At 42.1% G+C, this 16,542-nt stretch overlaps 1 protein-coding gene across 3 annotated transcripts in view; it reads right to left on the bottom strand.

Annotated features, from left to right (window-relative positions):
• Positions 1-16,542, bottom strand: part of CRIM1 (cysteine rich transmembrane BMP regulator 1) — a 206,668-nt gene that overhangs the window by 101,536 nt on the left and 88,590 nt on the right. For 2 of the 3 annotated variants that reach the window (XM_060117584.1, XM_060117582.1), the window contains exons 3-4: positions 8,814-9,056; positions 7,632-7,752 (exon numbers count right to left, since the gene is read on the bottom strand). In XM_060117584.1, coding sequence (XP_059973567.1) covers positions 7,632-7,752; positions 8,814-9,056 — 364 coding nt within the window. The remainder of the gene's footprint in view (positions 1-7,631; positions 7,753-8,813; positions 9,057-16,542) is intronic. The other variant, XM_060117583.1, reaches the window with a different exon arrangement.

Below are 16,542 nucleotides of genomic sequence, written 5' to 3'. Positions count from 1 at the left end.
CTTTATCCCCTTCCTATCATGATGAAAACCATATATCTCTCCCATTATCTTCTGAGTTCTGGGATTTTCTAAAATTTTCCTTCTCATTTCTTTCTCAGGAGTCTCCTATCACCAGCAGATTGGGTTTGTTTTTTTTTTTTTTCCCCTCTCTAAAGGGTTTGGGAAAAGTCAAAAAATTTAAATTTAAGTAGAAGTTACTTTTGAGATCATCAAATCCCTCCTCCCCTCCTTCTCTCTCAGGTAAGAAAACAGACCCAGATGATGTGAGGCTTGTCCAGATTCATGCAGAAGTGGACCTGGATTCTAGAACTCAGCATCCAGGCACAGGTTCTTTCTGCATAGCACCAGGTGACGTGTGAAGGAGTATTCTTTAGCTGCTGAACAGTCTACTCACACGTACACATTTGCCCACACACTACACTGTAAAAGAAGGTGTATGACATGGAATGTTAGGTCCCCTGAGTGGTGGGGCCGGAGAGGGGCTTTGGGGAGTGAGCTCAGGACCACAGCAGTACGGTGCTAGCTGGTGATTTGTGCTCACAAAGCCTAGCTCTGCCACTCAGCGGGCAGGACCCTTCCTGAAACGGGAGAGCCATACAACCTGCCTCCTGTGGGTGGGGCAGCGCTGGGATTCAGGTTCAGCTACATTTTCACTGGAACTGTACTCAGAATCTAATGTGCTCAAGACATTCTATTAAACGTTTTAGAGAAAACCAAAGTCACATATTAGTCAACATTTTAGCCTACAGATAATCTAAAATTTTAAATTACTTTGGACTAAGAAGAAAAAGTTAAAAATGCTTCCAAATCTTGATTTAAAAATCAAAGAGGATTTTCAGTATAGTCTCAGAAAGCAAGAAATATAAATGTTCTGGATATAGGTTCTGGAAGAGAATCAGACCCTTTAGTCAGAGAGAGGCCGCAGCCAGGAGGGAGCTTGGGAACCTGGCTTGATACACTGCACACAACCCAGGAGAAACCCTATTTTAAGTTTTTCAACATTATAAACACTGACAATTTATTTCCACCTCAAAATAACTGGATTGGATTTTTCTAAATAACTATTAAGGAATGGATATTTAGAGACAGAAATTGACAACAGAATGTTTCAGAACAAAAAGTTGGGGACAAATCTCATCAAAATAAATTTAGAATGGGTGACTGTCAATAACATACTATATTCATTCATCTTCTTAATAAAAACATAAGAATAGTTACATAACAAAGCAAAAGGCATAAGGATACTGAAACACTCACTTGACTTACAGTAAAAGGGAATACAGTAAAGGTATTACTTTTTAGATTTTTAACTAGTTAATTTCTCCCCTGTGAACCTGTATCTAAAAAGCCTGGTGAAAAATTACAGAGGCAAAGGGAAAACTCTGTAAAATGCAGCACATACATCGGGGATAGCAAAGGGTGAGGAGTGCAGAGAAAAAACAAAACATGATCTGGGAGCTTTCTTCTTAATAAATAGTCTAAGCTGGCTGGCACAGGAGGACATGGGATGCACAGAGGTACAGCCCAGGCTGGATCTACCCTCCAACCACACCGGGTGGGTCTATTTCTCTCAGACAACTATCCATTCCAGAATCAACCATTACCAAGGGAATTACTATGTACATCTTTGAAAGTTTTTGTTTGTTTGTTTGTTTTAAAAATTGACCTGGTTTTATCAGGCAGATCTTATGGCGTCCAAAAACGGCATTCCCTGTTGTGTGATGAGAGAAAACCAAGATTAACTAGATAGTCACAACATTCCATAAGGAGGGGAGTTCAACATAATGATTGGCTAAATGATGCTTAAAGTCGAGGTGGTGCTCAGAGGCTCCTAAATCATTTATCTACTCCCAGGTGAACTGCTGACTGGCAAGTGAAGGGAGAAGCAGAAACAGAGCAGCTGAGAGAAAGGAGGGCCCTGAGTCCCAGGGCCAGAAGGACATTGGTCTTTGGAAAGAAGGTCGCAATGCTGCAACACTCCACCGACTTTCGACCATTAGAAAATGAAACCTTGGGCTTCCCTGGTGGCGCAGTGGTTGAGAGTCCGCCTGCCGATGCGGGGGACACGGGTTCGTGCCCTGGTCCGGGAGGATCCCGCGTGCCGCGGAGCGGCTGGGCCCGTAAGCCATGGCCGCTGAGCCTGCGCGTCCGGGGCCTGTGCTCCGCAACGGGAGAGGCCACAGCAGTGAGAGGCCCGCGTACCGCAAAAAAAAAGAAAAAGAAAATGAAACCTAAGGAGGCCCCTATTTTGATGACATGTATGTTATGGTGGATTAAAAATGGTCACAGGGCTTCCCTGGTGGCACAGTGGTTGAGAGTCCACCTGCCGATGCAGGGGACACGGGTTCGTGCCCTGGTCCGGGAGGATCCCACATGCCGCGGAGCGGCTGGGCCCGTGAGCCATGGCCGCTGAGCCTGCGCATCCGGAGCCTGTGCTCTGCAACGGGAGAGGCCACAACAGTGAGAGGCCCGTGTACCACAAAAAAAAAAAAAAAAAAAAAAGGTCACAAATTCTTTGCAGCTTCTCCCATCAAGAGGTGGAATCCACTGCCCCACTCTTTGAACCAAGGCTCTCCCTGTGAATTGCTTACACTATCAGAATGCAGTGGAGGTCATGCTGTGTGACTTCCAAGTTCCTGGTCTCTTTTAAGGCTTTGCTACTTCCTCCCTTGCTTCTGCCATCACATAAAGGAGCCAGGATGAAGGACCACACAGGGGGTGACAGGCCTTTCCAGCCAGACATGTGAGAATGATGCCACCATAGACCATCTAGCCCCAGATGACCCACCAGCTGGCTACAGAAGAACCTCCCAGTTAAAACACTGAGGCATGAGAAATAATAAATCTTCATTGTTTTAAGCAACTACTTTTGGGGGTGCCTTGTTACACAGCAATGTGTAACTGAAACATGGGTATATTGTATTAATATGTACTATGCTGATATAAACAAACATGATAGTGAGATATAAATTCATATTCTTTGATATATTTCCTGAACTTAAAAACAACAACAAAACATTGTATATATATATATATATTAAAAAAAAAAACTGCACTGGAGAGTATAGGGCTTTGAATCAAAGAACCTGGCTGAAGATTTGGACCTGCTCTGTCCCTTGTACCAAAAAAACATTTGTGATCTTGCACAAGTCACTTAATCTCTCAACCTCTGTTTTCATTTCCATAAATTTCTCATGGAGTCAGAAAGATGACAAAATGAGGGCAGCAAAAGTAAAAAATGCTTTGGAAACAGCAAGGTACACTACAAGTTTAAGGTGTCATTGTTACTGCCACCTAGATGTTACTTAAAGACTTTCCTGTTTTTCCTTCCCTGCAAAGACATCATTTGATCAAAGCATTTGACATAACTTTCTCTTTGTAAGTTTCCTTTTGCATGGAGGCACTGGCGTGCACACATGCACACAGGGTCTTGCAAAGACCATGAGGTGTCATGAGCCCCGTGGACAGTCCCATTTTTCCTTTTTGTCATCACGCAGGGTTCAGGCCCAGTTTAAGGCCCAGAGCCACTAAGTCTCATTCCTTTTCACTATCTCCTGAAAGTTATGATGAGCTGCCATAGACCTCACAACATATTCTAGCACCAACAGAAGAGAAGAGGATGAAAAGAATTAGCAGAGTGCTTGGACGCCGAAACCAAGTTGAGGGAAGGCAGATTTAAAAATGATAATTATATCACCAAGAATTATATCTAAACAGGATGAAGTTCAGGAGAAAAGACAGCAAAAGAGGGGACAATGAAGGATGGGCCATTAAGAAAAAGCAGAGACTCAGCAAGGGGAGAAGGACTAACGTATCCTTAGAAAGGGCAGAGGTGGGTGGGAGAACCAGTACTTGTCAGGCATGGAAGTGGAAAGAGGTATCCATGCACCATAAGGACATCTGGAGGGGAGTATCTATCACTTGGAAGAGCTCAGCTCATGTTCCATGAATGAATGAATAACTGAATGAATAAATGAACTGAGAACAGGCAACTCAAAAGAAAATTCACAAAGTGAGCAAGTACTTACACCCAAACAGGGCAGTCAGGGGCCTTAACGGGTGACAGTCTCACTGGGAATGGCAATTCCATTTGGATGGTAATGAAGGAGGGAGGGATTTATTCTTTAAGATGAGGGCAGAATGTCCACAGATTCCTTTTCTAGTCTATGCAAGTATAATAAGTCCTACAAAAAAGGGGCTGTGACTTCCACCTAAGGAAAGCCTCTACTGCTGAAGTTTCCAATATCTTACCTTACTCTGTCCTGACTGTAAAGGGCTTTTCCCCCTGAATTCGCCACACAATCAGTTTTGATCTCAAATGGCTCTAATTTCTTAACAGTGCTCTTTATAAATATGCTGGTAAAGGTCAAGTCATCATAACAGGGCTTTGCATATTCTAAAATGCTCTTCTTTATACCTAATCATGGTCTCAAAAGAGAAAACTGACGTGGATCACACACAAGGATAAAGTGAGGTAGTTTTCTTTTCTTAAAATACTACCAGTGTTACAACATATTAGGCTCTCTTCTTTTTATTTCCACTTTCACGTGATTGTTTGGGTTTTTATTCTCTTATCAAAGTATGACCTGTCTGTCATCCTCCTTAATAAGTGGGAACCCATTTAATATGCTCAACTAGGTTAAGTCACAGTCTGAGTGTACTCTGCATTACTGATTCATTCATAATTAATGCATACACAGAGGAAAAGAAAGAAGACACAATTCCTGACCTGTAAAAATGTCCTTTAGCTGGTGAGACAAGACTTTACCTGTGTTAACAGTTACATAACAACGCAAGGAAGTATATGATTAATTGGCAACATGGACAGGATATGTTGCGAGTACCTAGGGAGTGAGACGGGTGTTGGCTGAAGAACAAAGACCTTGTGGATAAAGTAGAATTTAACTGAGAGTCCTGCAGGATGAACAATACTATTAGAAAAGGTAGAATGGAGAGATAAAGGCATATCATGCTTTGAGAGGTGAGCCCAGTGCTTGGAGTGGAGGATTTCTGCAATATTGAGAATTGGCCATAAAGAAGGGGGTTGGGGGAAAACTGCAAGGGTTTTAGAGTGAGACAAGGAGTAGTATTACCACCTAATGGCAGGAAGATAATTTTTCTCTTCCTCAACATATAAGTCATCATGGCCAGTAGTGGGCCTGTTCATTCATTCATTCATCCATTCACTCATTCATAAATGTAGGTTACCATTTTATATCAAGTCCTGTTCTATGTACTGGAGGCTATAAAATACTCCCTTCCCTGAGAAGCACACAGAGTAGGAGAGACGGACCAAAAACATCAGTGATTTCCATGTATTATGAAAAGGGCTGTGATATAGAGATACATGGGAATTAGATTACAAGGGAACAGAGGAGAGACACCTAAGTCATCTTCAGGGGCTGAAGACTGAAAAACCCTTCAAAGAGAAGGAAATGTAGTCCTGAAAGAGGAGAAGTTTGTAGAAGGGGAAGGCAAGCAGGGAAGAGCCCACTGCAAACGCAAAGGCCCAGAGCCCGAGACAGCTTGGGGGATGGGGGGAATCCAGCTCAGGTGGGAACACAGGATGCATGTGGAGAAGGGGCAGCAGGGGAGGAAGGGTCACTGACTTTAAAATCCAGGAAACCAAAGAGCTGTGAGAACTTATCCCTCCCTGCAAATAATTTACCCTGGGATTTTTGGATGGCTTCCTTCTCCATGCTTCCAATTCCTTCATTAGAGCCCTTTAACTGAACATCCTTTGGTTCTGAATGCCAAAGTCAAAATTAGGTCAATACGTAATAATCACCCTAAGGTTTATGTTTACCAGACTCACGGAAGCTTGGGGATAAGAACGGAAGGCTTCTACTTGAACCTCCTTTCCAAGGTAACATTTCTTCTAAGCATTCCTGGAAGGTGGCCATCCAGACGGAAAGAAGTCTCTCCGGCCCCAGGGAGCTCAGTTTATCTCAGGAAGCAGCCCAGTGCATGACTGTACATCATTAGTTGTAAGAAATTTTTTTTCCTTAAATTGAAATTAAGTATGTCTTCCTGTTGCTTCTATCCATTTCGACCCCTTAGAGTGAAAAAAATAGCCTACTGTGCCTCCTACATACAAATGGTGCTACATTACATTTATAACAGTGAATTGAGAAATGTCCCTTTTGCTCTCTAAAGGTCTTGTTAATTGACAACTGGCTTAGTTTTGATTAATTAGGTGGTCTAATATCGCGTGCCACCTTCCTTTTCATGAAGACCTTGAAGGGACATCTGTCACTGTTAGTAATACTCCATTTTCCTCCTTTACTGATTAGTAATACCTTATGTTTGCACAATACTTCAACCCTTTCCAAACATCTTCACATAAATTATCACAACGTAGTGTCGTAAGAAAGTGCTACGCCACTGTATGTTACCTTCACAAAAATCTCTGCACCTGTTTTATGATGCACTATAAAGGACAGGGCAAGTCCTGTAAAATATGTCTGAGAGAATCCTACGGTTTCTGACACAACAATGGCTAGTAAATGTCCAAAAATTAACATGTTTTAAGAGAAGGAAGAAGAAAAAAGTAGTTATCAGAACAAACTCTGGATGTCTACTTCAAGCATGGACAAATGACTGATACTTTCCTTAACTACAGACCATACACATTCCTACCTCAGCAAACCATTTGTTTAATCACAATTACTCATGCAACAAACACAGATGCTAAGTGCCTGGCACAGGGTCTGAGGGAGAGAGAGCTTAGTTATGGGGTTAAGGAAGGTACTATGTTAACTCTGGATATTAAATGCAAAGTAAAAGTTGAAAGAAATGAGGTGGCTTAGTCAAAATCATGACTTAGTGACCTGGGAAAGATGGAGGGGAGGACCTGGTAGGAAAGAGGGGAGGGTACTCAGCAGGGGAAATAGAACGTAAACCCCGTGATTCCAAGCACGGTCTTTCCCAAAGCAAAGCACAAAGTCCCAGCTCTACGGTGGTGCTATGAAGACTGTCAAGGATGGGGCCTGGGGACCCTTGCGTTCTGGAGTAAGTCTGGCCCTGCAGGGTTAAGGGGATGTCCTGCTACTAAGATTAAACTGACGGCAGCTTTTTCCCCATCAAGCCAAAGAGAGATGTGCTTGTTCCTCCAGAAAGCATTATAGGAATTTAAACTCCTTGTTGCCTCAGCAAGTTATAGGTCTGGGTAGATGTGTGATTGCAAACGTCAAGGATCCCTGGGGAGCAATTCTATGATGCATGCAGTGTTTCACCCCATTGAACACAATGGTTAAACACCTGTAAGATTCACTGCACAGGATCAAATGACATGCCTACTATGGATCGATACCTTGCTGCCTCCCCGGCTCCAGACTGAGGGACACACATGCCCGTTTAGTTTGCAGCCTGCAAAAGTGCACAGGCACCCCAACCTGAGGAACCTCTAAGGATCAGGGACTTAACCTGAGGACAGTTGACTTTGGCCCCAGGAACGATACATGGAAACTACCAAGTCATAGTAACCGTTCAGTGATTTCTCCATAGAAACAGGAGGATATTAGGGTTCTCTGACCCTTGGAGAAAACAAACGGCATGCCTGAAACTGTGCCTTTAGTGATGCTAACACACAGGACAGAGGAGAAAGCGTAAAAAACGAATGACGGACCGACCTTGTGGGCAGGGTGCAGCAACCATCCGCTGTGAGTCTGACTTGAGTTTCGTAGCTGTCCAGGGGGCACACGGCCTGCTGAACGGAGGGACACTCCACAGTGCTGCAGTCCACGCTGAAAACTGGGGGGCAAACAGAGGCACCATTCACTGTTACGTTTCCTTGCATTTTGAGTCCCCAATGAAACACTGGCTCTTCAAATTTTTGTAGTTTCCTTGCTTCCTGGAAACCCTGTCTTAGCACTGGCATTTTCATTTCCATCAACATTAGAGAACTGTAATATGACCCAAATCTTCTGTTCAAGAAAAGAAGGGAACAAGACACTGAAGAGTTAAGACGAAGACACAGAGAAAGACAGAGAGTTAAACCAGTGGTGGTTCTGTGGATGGTGACGATCAGCCCGAGGCATTTCTGATGAAACAGTTCAAGAGATGAACAAGGGCTTGCTTGGCTTGAGCATTTACCAAGCAGTTAAACAAAATCTGACCCATGGTTAGAAACTTTGGAAGAGGAAATCTCTGCAGTCCAGACCTATTCACAGACCACATTAGAAATGCAGCCACAAGAACAAAGATGTTAGAAATACCATGGATCCAGAAACAGCTGGGACATGACTACAAAACAAATGTGGCAAAGAAGTTGAGTAAACAGTCAAAGATGACTTAGCACATGCTATAAAGCTAACGGACGGATGGTGGGGAGCTGGCAAGGAGGAAGACTGGGGCTGAGTATTTCATTATAAAATGTCTGGCATTTTGATGCATATATTTATCTAAAAATAACTTTCTGTTTTATGTATGATGATTGTTTTTAAATGTAATACTTTAAAGTGACAGATATATCTGCAAATGAGGACGATGACCTCCTCTGGGGGAATGAAGCAGGCAACCACAGTACCATGAATTTTGACACCCTACTGCCCCCATCAAGCATACTTTGAAGGAAGAAAAAAGAAGAAGAAAAGAGAAAAAGACAGGGTCCCTCTCTGAAGGCACTCCTGTACCAGTGGATTATCTGGTTCTCTGACTGGAGGGCAGAAGCCAGGCCGCTGTGAGCCCAGAGTAGCAGGTTTGCAGCATCCCACTGTCAAGTGGCCAGGGTGGGGCGGGGGGCAGGGGAAGGCTGGCTGCTGCTGCCCTCTGATGCAAAGCAGCGAGGCTGCTGGGACCAAGCCCGTGCATACCTGGTTTGCACTCATAGAGGTCACAGCACTCTCCCGGCTTCCCTGAGGCTTTGGACACAAGTATGTTCAGGTATCCTGGCTGGCAGACTTTCCGCAGGCAGCCCGCGGGGTCGCACACGCAGCGGCTGGGGAGGGGGCAGCACTCCCCGGGGGGCGCGTAACCCTCGATCAGAACGGAGTCTTCAGGACAACGCGGAGAGAACTGGACTTCACAGCGGGCCTTGGAGCAATCTGGCTTCTCTTCTAAATGGGAGAGAAAGAGTTTAGCACAGGCCCAGGGGCAGCATGGGGCACTTTCCCCATAAGTGCAGGCAGCCCTGATGATAGACTAACTAACAAAGAGTACAGGAGGAACAGAAATCTGGTGAGAACCCTCAACACAGCTAAGCCGCCCATGGAAATCTTTCCCGTGACCTGCTCATGACACCAGAGCGAGAGGTGGAAGCTGCCTTCTCCATCGGCCCGTCCCCTCCCTTGTGTTGAACAATCCATGTCCAGCACATGGACCAGGTGAAGAAAGGCAGAGGGAAGATGCCTATGTGACGTGGAGAATCTGAAAACAGGACTCAGTCACTGACCAGTGGAAAGATCTTTAAGTTTAAGAGGAGTTTTAAGGGCCGTTCTTTGAAAACAGTGTACATTTAAACACCAAAACAGGCCCACAAATACCTAATGGCTGCTTTGGGGACTGAAGACAAGATGCATGACAATCACCACGGAGGAACTCGACCTCCAAGCTCTGAAATTTGAGGAGATGAACAATTAAGATGATATGAAAGCTTTAGCAAGATGGATATTGAGCCAAATTCCCGTGTAATTTCCTGAAATGGCATCTGGTGTGTTTCTATCCCTTGCAGAAATCCATCAAATGTACTTCATTCTCCTTTCTACGGAATTATGTCACCAACCTATTGCTGCACTTCCATTTTACAGATAAGAAAAATAAATCAAGCAAAGCCCTAGCTTCTGGAGCCCCAGTCCACAGCTCAGTTTCTTGGTTTAAGCTTTTAAGAAACTTATAGCCACATTAGGCCCTTGTCAATTGCATTATTATGAACTTTCATCAAATCTTTAACCGTGGTCATTTTTAAGTCTTTTGTCATATACAGACAGTTCTGGGTGTACTCTGATGCTTTTGCAAAAATGTTTCTATAAAAGAGTTTCATCTTCAAGGAATTCATGGAAAAGACTCTGACAAGTACAGGTTTCTGGTAACTGACTATACTGCTGAACCGAATGAAGAAGCATTTTCAGAACTCTAAAGGAAAACTGATGAATTCATAAAGTGCTAACAAAAGATCAAGATGAAAAAAAATTAATTACATGGGACTGAGTGAACTGATGAGGATGATTATAATTTTTGTGACTTTCTGTTTGAATTAAAAAAAAATCCCACAAGGACTCAGAGGCAAAAAATATACAAATCGATTTTCACTGCAAAGTAAAGGAGCTGTTACAGTGGAGGATTACTGAACTGAATGTCAATATCATACATAGTATGAGTGTGTTTCGTGTTTGGTAATTGCAATCATTGTTGCTTTTGTTGTGGTCATCCACTTATAATGCTTGGTGTCAGTTTACTTATCTCTTGTAAAAATAAAATACAGTGTGTGTGTGTGAAAAAAAAAGAAAAACGTTCTGGAGATGGATGGTGGTGATGGTTGCACAAACAATGTGAATGTACTTAATGCCACTGAACTGTGGCATTAATATGCCTTCACTTAAATATAGTGAAGATGGTAAGTTTTACATTATGCATATTTTATCACTATTTTTAAAAATAAAGAATAATACCTTTTTAAACTCAAAAAAAAAAAAAAAAAGAAAAGTCTGAAATAAACCAAAAGCACATCATCATGGCCTCATGACCTTGAGTGGAAAGAGTTTGGAAAATGTTGGGTGAAAATAATGCCATGTAGTATTGGGGTACGTTCATAAGCTCTGTCTTTCCTAAAGTAAAACCCACAAAGAAGCACAAAGCAGGGTTAGATGCAAGAGGTCTCCTAGTTCAGCCTTCTAAACTAAAAATTTTAGTCTATTTTGTAGATAAAGAACCTGAGGCCCGAGAATTCAAGCGATGTGTCTAAGGTCAGTGGTAAAATTAAAGCAAGAATCCAAGCTTTCTTACTTCCAGTCCACTTAGCTCTTTATATTACAAAAGTAGGTCTATTTCCAAAATCAAGTGTCCCTCAGGTCATTTCTACCTTGATTGCTGTAGCTTTCAATTCACCATCCATCTTCCTTCTGTAACTATTTCTTGTCTAATCAAAAGAGAGCACAGGAGAGCCTTCATACTCATAGTTCTAGTAAATTCATTCAAAAATATTTCGTGAGTGCCTGCTGTTCCAGCAGCCTCGGATACACCACAAGGAAAACAAACATAGATCCTGGCCCTTATACAGTTTACAATGCACTGGAGGGTGATATAAAATAAACAATAAATATTATAAATAAGCAAACTATATAGTAGCAGAGGGTGATAAGTGCTGGGTGGGGGAATAGAACAGAGCAAGAGGGAATTAGAGTGCATGGAAGAAGTGGGGGGCAGTTACAATTTGGTCGGGGGACTTCCCTGGTGGCACAGTGGTTAAGAATCCACCAGCCAATGCAGGGGACACAGGTTCGAGCCCTGGTCTGGGAAGATCCCACATGCCACAAAGCAACTAAGCCTGTGTGCCACAACTACTGAGCCTGTGTGCCATAATTACTGAAGCCCGCGCACCTAGAGCCTGTGCTCTGCAACAAGAGAATCCACTGCAATGAGAAGCCCGCGCACTGCAATGAAGAGTAGCCCTCGCTCGCCGCAACTAGAGAAAGCCTGAGCACAGCAATGAAGACCCAACACAGCCAAAGATAAATTAAAAAAAACAAAACAAAACAAAACAATTTGGTCGGAATAGGCATCACTGGGAAGCTGATGTCTGAACAGATTTGAAGGAGTGAAGGGTGGGCCATGGAGATACTTGGGAGAAGAGCATTCCAGCAGAGGGCACAGCTACTGCACTCCTGCATGTCCCAAGAGGAGCAAGAGGCCAGTGTGGCTGCCGCAGGATATACAGAGGATACATATACCCAATTTTCATATTACAAGCCCAAGCAACTGTCTTCAGAAGAGAACAGAATTAAGAGGAATTCCACTCCTGGATCCCCATCAGCGTGGGCAGAACAAATCAAAGAGCTGAGGAGGAGAAAGCGAATCTTGGCTGTATGGGAGATGGAGTGTGTAAAGCACACTGAGTAGATGTCTTATCTGTCAAACACAAACACATGGTCTCATAATTAATGAGTGCTATGACTTTCACTGCAAACAGCACTTAATTTCTACTCTTGTTAATGTGCTGTTAATTAAATTATTCTGTATCACATTCTATTACATTCTTACTCTAGAAAATATTTGGTATGTATAATCAGACTTTTAAAACATAAGCTTCAAAGAAAGATGTTTTCATTAAAACCCGACATATTAGATCTTCCTAGTTATTCTGCTCTTTAAGTTTCTTTTAACAGTCCCAACATTGTCACCGACTGATATGTATTTTGCAGCTCAAGCCCTGAGAGATTTATTTACTTCTGAAGACCTGCCTTAGTAACACACGTGGCATAAGGTATCACATAAGGTACCACATAAGAGGATGAAATCTTATTATAAATGCTTTTTCAACTTTTCTCAAGATTCATATTGGCTTTCCCTTTAATTTACTAATATAATCAATTAGTAGATTTTAAACCAGCCTTGTTTTCTTAGAATAAACCCTCTTTCTAAAGATCCAGCTGGGTGTGACTTCCCAACATTTTAAGATTTTTAGATTAATAAGCTGGAGTAATATTAGCCTGCAGCTCTCTCTTTTCGTGTGTGTGTGCTGGCCTCATCTGGTCTTGGTTCCAGAGTTATACTAACTTTTTCAATGACCTATTTATCATTCTACCTCTTTCTCGGCTCTAAAGCAGTTCAAATACCACAGGAATTATCTATTCTTTGATGTTTTCATATAACTCATGAACCTATCTGAACTCAGTGTATTTTTAAAGGAGGAAAGGACAGATTTGTTGGTTATTAGATTATTCAGGTGTTCCACCTTTTTTAGAATTATCTATACTAACATATATTAGAAATATATATAACATATATTTATATATATTAAGAAATATATATATTAAGAAATACCTCATTCATCTAGAGTTACAAATTCATTTCAGGCTTTATGGAGCAAGCTTTCTTTTTTGTGGTTTATGTGTTCATGGGTTCTCTCAAGTTTTTGAATCTCTTCCTTCTTTGTCTTTCAGATTGTTTAACTGGCTTTTCTCTAGGTTTAAAATTGATGCTTAGGGCTTCCCTGGTGGCGCAGTGGTTGAGAGTCCGCCTGCCGATGCAGGGGACACGGGTTCGTGCCCCAGTCCGGGAAGATCCCACATGCCGCGGAGCGGCTGTGCCCGTGAGCCGTGGCCACTGAGCCTGCGCGTCCGGAGCCTGTGCTCCGCAATGGGAGAGGCCACAACAGTGAGAGGCCCGTGTACCGCAAAAAAAAAAAAAAAAAAAAAAAAATTGATGCTTAGTTTACTTTCTCTTCTATTTTCTCAGAAGTGTGAATAACTTTAATTACGATTTTAATACTTTAGCCAAATACTGCTTTGGTTATATTCTAATTTTTGATACGTACTACTCTCAATGTAACTCATTTCTAATTCAATTTTGATCTCTTCTTTAACTAAAGACTTTTTAGGACAGTGCTAATAAATTTCTGCATGGCTTTCCTTTTTCCTTTCCTTCTCCTTGGCTTTCTTTTTCAGTTTAATTTATAGTTTCACTGCCCTGCTGCCAGAAAATGTAGGCTATACAATTTTTTACTTCTGTTAATTTCTTGAGTTTATCTTTTGTTTTTGTTTTTTTGGCATGCGTGTATGTACATGTGGCCTATGGCCAACTTTTTGAATACATGAGTATTTAAAAAGGACACGTATTCTCTGTTTATTGAATCCAAACTTGCAAATCTATTAAATCAGGCTTAATTATGACATTCAGCTTGCTTACATCTTACATTTTTTAACTGATTTCCAAGAAGGATCTATAAAAAATCTCCCACTATGAACCAGCAACTTCTCCTCATATTTCTAACAGTTTTTACTTTAATTTTTCAAGGATGTGTTGTTAAGTTCATGACTAGCAGGCAGAAGATTCAAGCCTGTTATACTGACTTGGCAAATTGTAAAGTGATGCTTTCAAAGAATTTAGATTTCTAAGATCTAAATCTTTTTTTAAATTTTGTAATCGTTAAGTGTCTTAGCTTTATTCTCCTCTTCATTCTACCCTCTATTCACTTTTCAACAGATTATCTAGAACACTCACCCAGCATCCTTCCCTTCCCCCATTATCAGCCTGTCACTTGAACCCAGCTATGGTTACCATAGCATCAGGAATTGTTTTTCTAAAACCTTCTTTCTCAGCCTGTTTCTAAATAATTCTTGCAGTCGATTTCATTTATTCATCTGTGTCTCTACTCCATCTCTCTTCCATGTAGAAAATAAGGAGGAAACTACAGACACACCATATATTTTCTATCATTTAGAAGGCTTTTCTGACATTACCTCTGAATTTTAAATTTTATCCATTTGAAGAGAAGCCTCTCCTTACTCTTTCCCTATGGTGTCTAACAAGTCTATATATAGTACTTAACTTAATTAACAAGCTCTTCAACCTGGTTGCCCGGGCAACACTTTGCAACTGGCATCTTAAAAAAAAAACAAAAACAAAAACAAAAAAAACTGCCCCAGATATAGAAAGACTAAAGTGACAGGATCACTTGCAACAGAGGTAATTAAGGGAAATAAGCTGGTTTCATCATATTAATTATCTCCCTTTAAGAGGTTAGCCCTCAAAATATTGACAGGGTCACCCAGTATTAAAGTGAGTTTACAATAATAATGGCAAGTTTATATCAATCCTAGTCACTTTAACCTGCATCTTGGCCAGTTGTAGCCTTTTTCCAGGTCCATATGTCAACAGGAAAAGTAAAACCATGATCTACAAGCAGCAAATGCATTCAAGGGTTTTCTGCTTTAAACACAGATTTAAAGAAAACCAAAGATGAATGAAAAACTACTAAATAAAAAAAAAAGAAAAATTATACTGCCAGATTCTCATTCTAGCTATTTAATTTCTGTAGAGTCTCACACATCTGACACTGAAGCATTTTTCCTCCTTCAAAACCTCTTAGGGCTTCCCTGGTGGCGCAGTGGTTGAGAGTCCACCTGCCGATGCGGGGGACGCGGGTTCGTGCCCCGATCCCGGAAGATCCCACATGCCGCGGAGCGGCTGGGCCCGCGAGCCATGGCCGCGGAGCCTATGTGTCCGGAGCCTGTGCTCCGCAACGGGGGGGGCCGCGGCGGTGAGAGGCCCGCGTACAGCAAAAAAAAAAAAAAAAAACCTCTTAAAATGGCCACTTAAAAATAACAGCAGATATGCTGCACACTTATTAATGGAAAAACAGGCCACGTAAAATGGACCAGTAAATTTAGATAGGCAAATACAAAGTCAGTGCTGCTGGGTACTCTGTGCTTTGCTGAAATCTATCCCAATTCTCCCGTATACAATACACAGGCACACAGGCAACCCATCATCATTCTGAGACAATTCTTGGGAGTTCCAACTATGGAGCTATTTAAAGGGACCCCAAATTTGGATTAGAACTAATATCACAGAATTAGAAGATAGAACATAGAGTTAAGAGGGGAAGAGCTTGGGACCACTGCTTTCCCCATACCTTACTCTGGTAATCTCCCTCCTTTATAACCTCACTCCTTTAGAATCTTAAGTCCTGCAGTAGCTATGGCATCAGCCTAGGGTATCCCAGTGGCCACTAGGTGGTCCTGGGAGGCACACCTCATGGTACCAGCTGAGATGCAATCTATGAATCCTTCCTTCACCCATTCATTCAGCACATATCTACTGAATGAGTTCCATGTGCCAAGGATTCTAGGCACAGGGCTTGGAGCAGGGAATAAAACAAAGTCCTTGCTTGCCTTCCTGGATTTACCGTTCTAGAGGAGTTACATAATAAAGAACTACACAGTATAATGCCAGATGGTGACAAATTCTCTGAAGCAGAATTGACAATACAACTGTAATGCACTGGCCAGGTGGGTGACGCAGCTCTCTCTTGAGGACATGGCACCTGCACGGAGACCTGAATGAAAGAAGGGGGAAGGCAGGCAAACTGCAGGGCAAGGGTGTCCCAGATGCAGGGAACAGCAAGAATAAAGGCTCCGAGGCAAGAACAAACCTACTCGCCACGTAGAAAATATTTGCCTCGTGATTGTTAAGAAGAAATCTGAATTAGTATAATTCACAGGTAAAAAATACCAGTAAAGACTTATAAGAAAAACATTTTGCTGGATGATGTTTCTTATTAAGGATTCAATTCTCATGATTATGCTAGAGCAGTAAAAGAAGATCTACCAACTAGGCACCTTCTCTGTGAGGTGCCATGCCTCACCTCGTGCTCACACCCCTTCCCACTCCTGTGTGAAAGAGATGAAATCGGCATTGCTACTTGGCAGATGAGGAAACAGGAACAGAGAGACTAAGAAACTTGGCCAAGGTCACAAAGTAAGTGGCAGAGCCTCCAAAGCACGATCTTCACACTAGTCCACAATGCCAAGAGCAAAAGTAACTTCAGCTTTCCTGATATTTGTATGTTGAGTCAATGGCTACATTTTTGCTCAAGTATAGAAT

This window comes from Mesoplodon densirostris, chromosome 14 (genome assembly GCF_025265405.1).
Source record: "Mesoplodon densirostris isolate mMesDen1 chromosome 14, mMesDen1 primary haplotype, whole genome shotgun sequence".
Classification (NCBI taxonomy): Eukaryota; Metazoa; Chordata; class Mammalia; order Artiodactyla; family Ziphiidae; genus Mesoplodon; species Mesoplodon densirostris.
The sequence above is the reverse complement of the archived record's forward strand: the minus strand, read 5'-3'. Positions and strand labels throughout refer to the sequence as shown.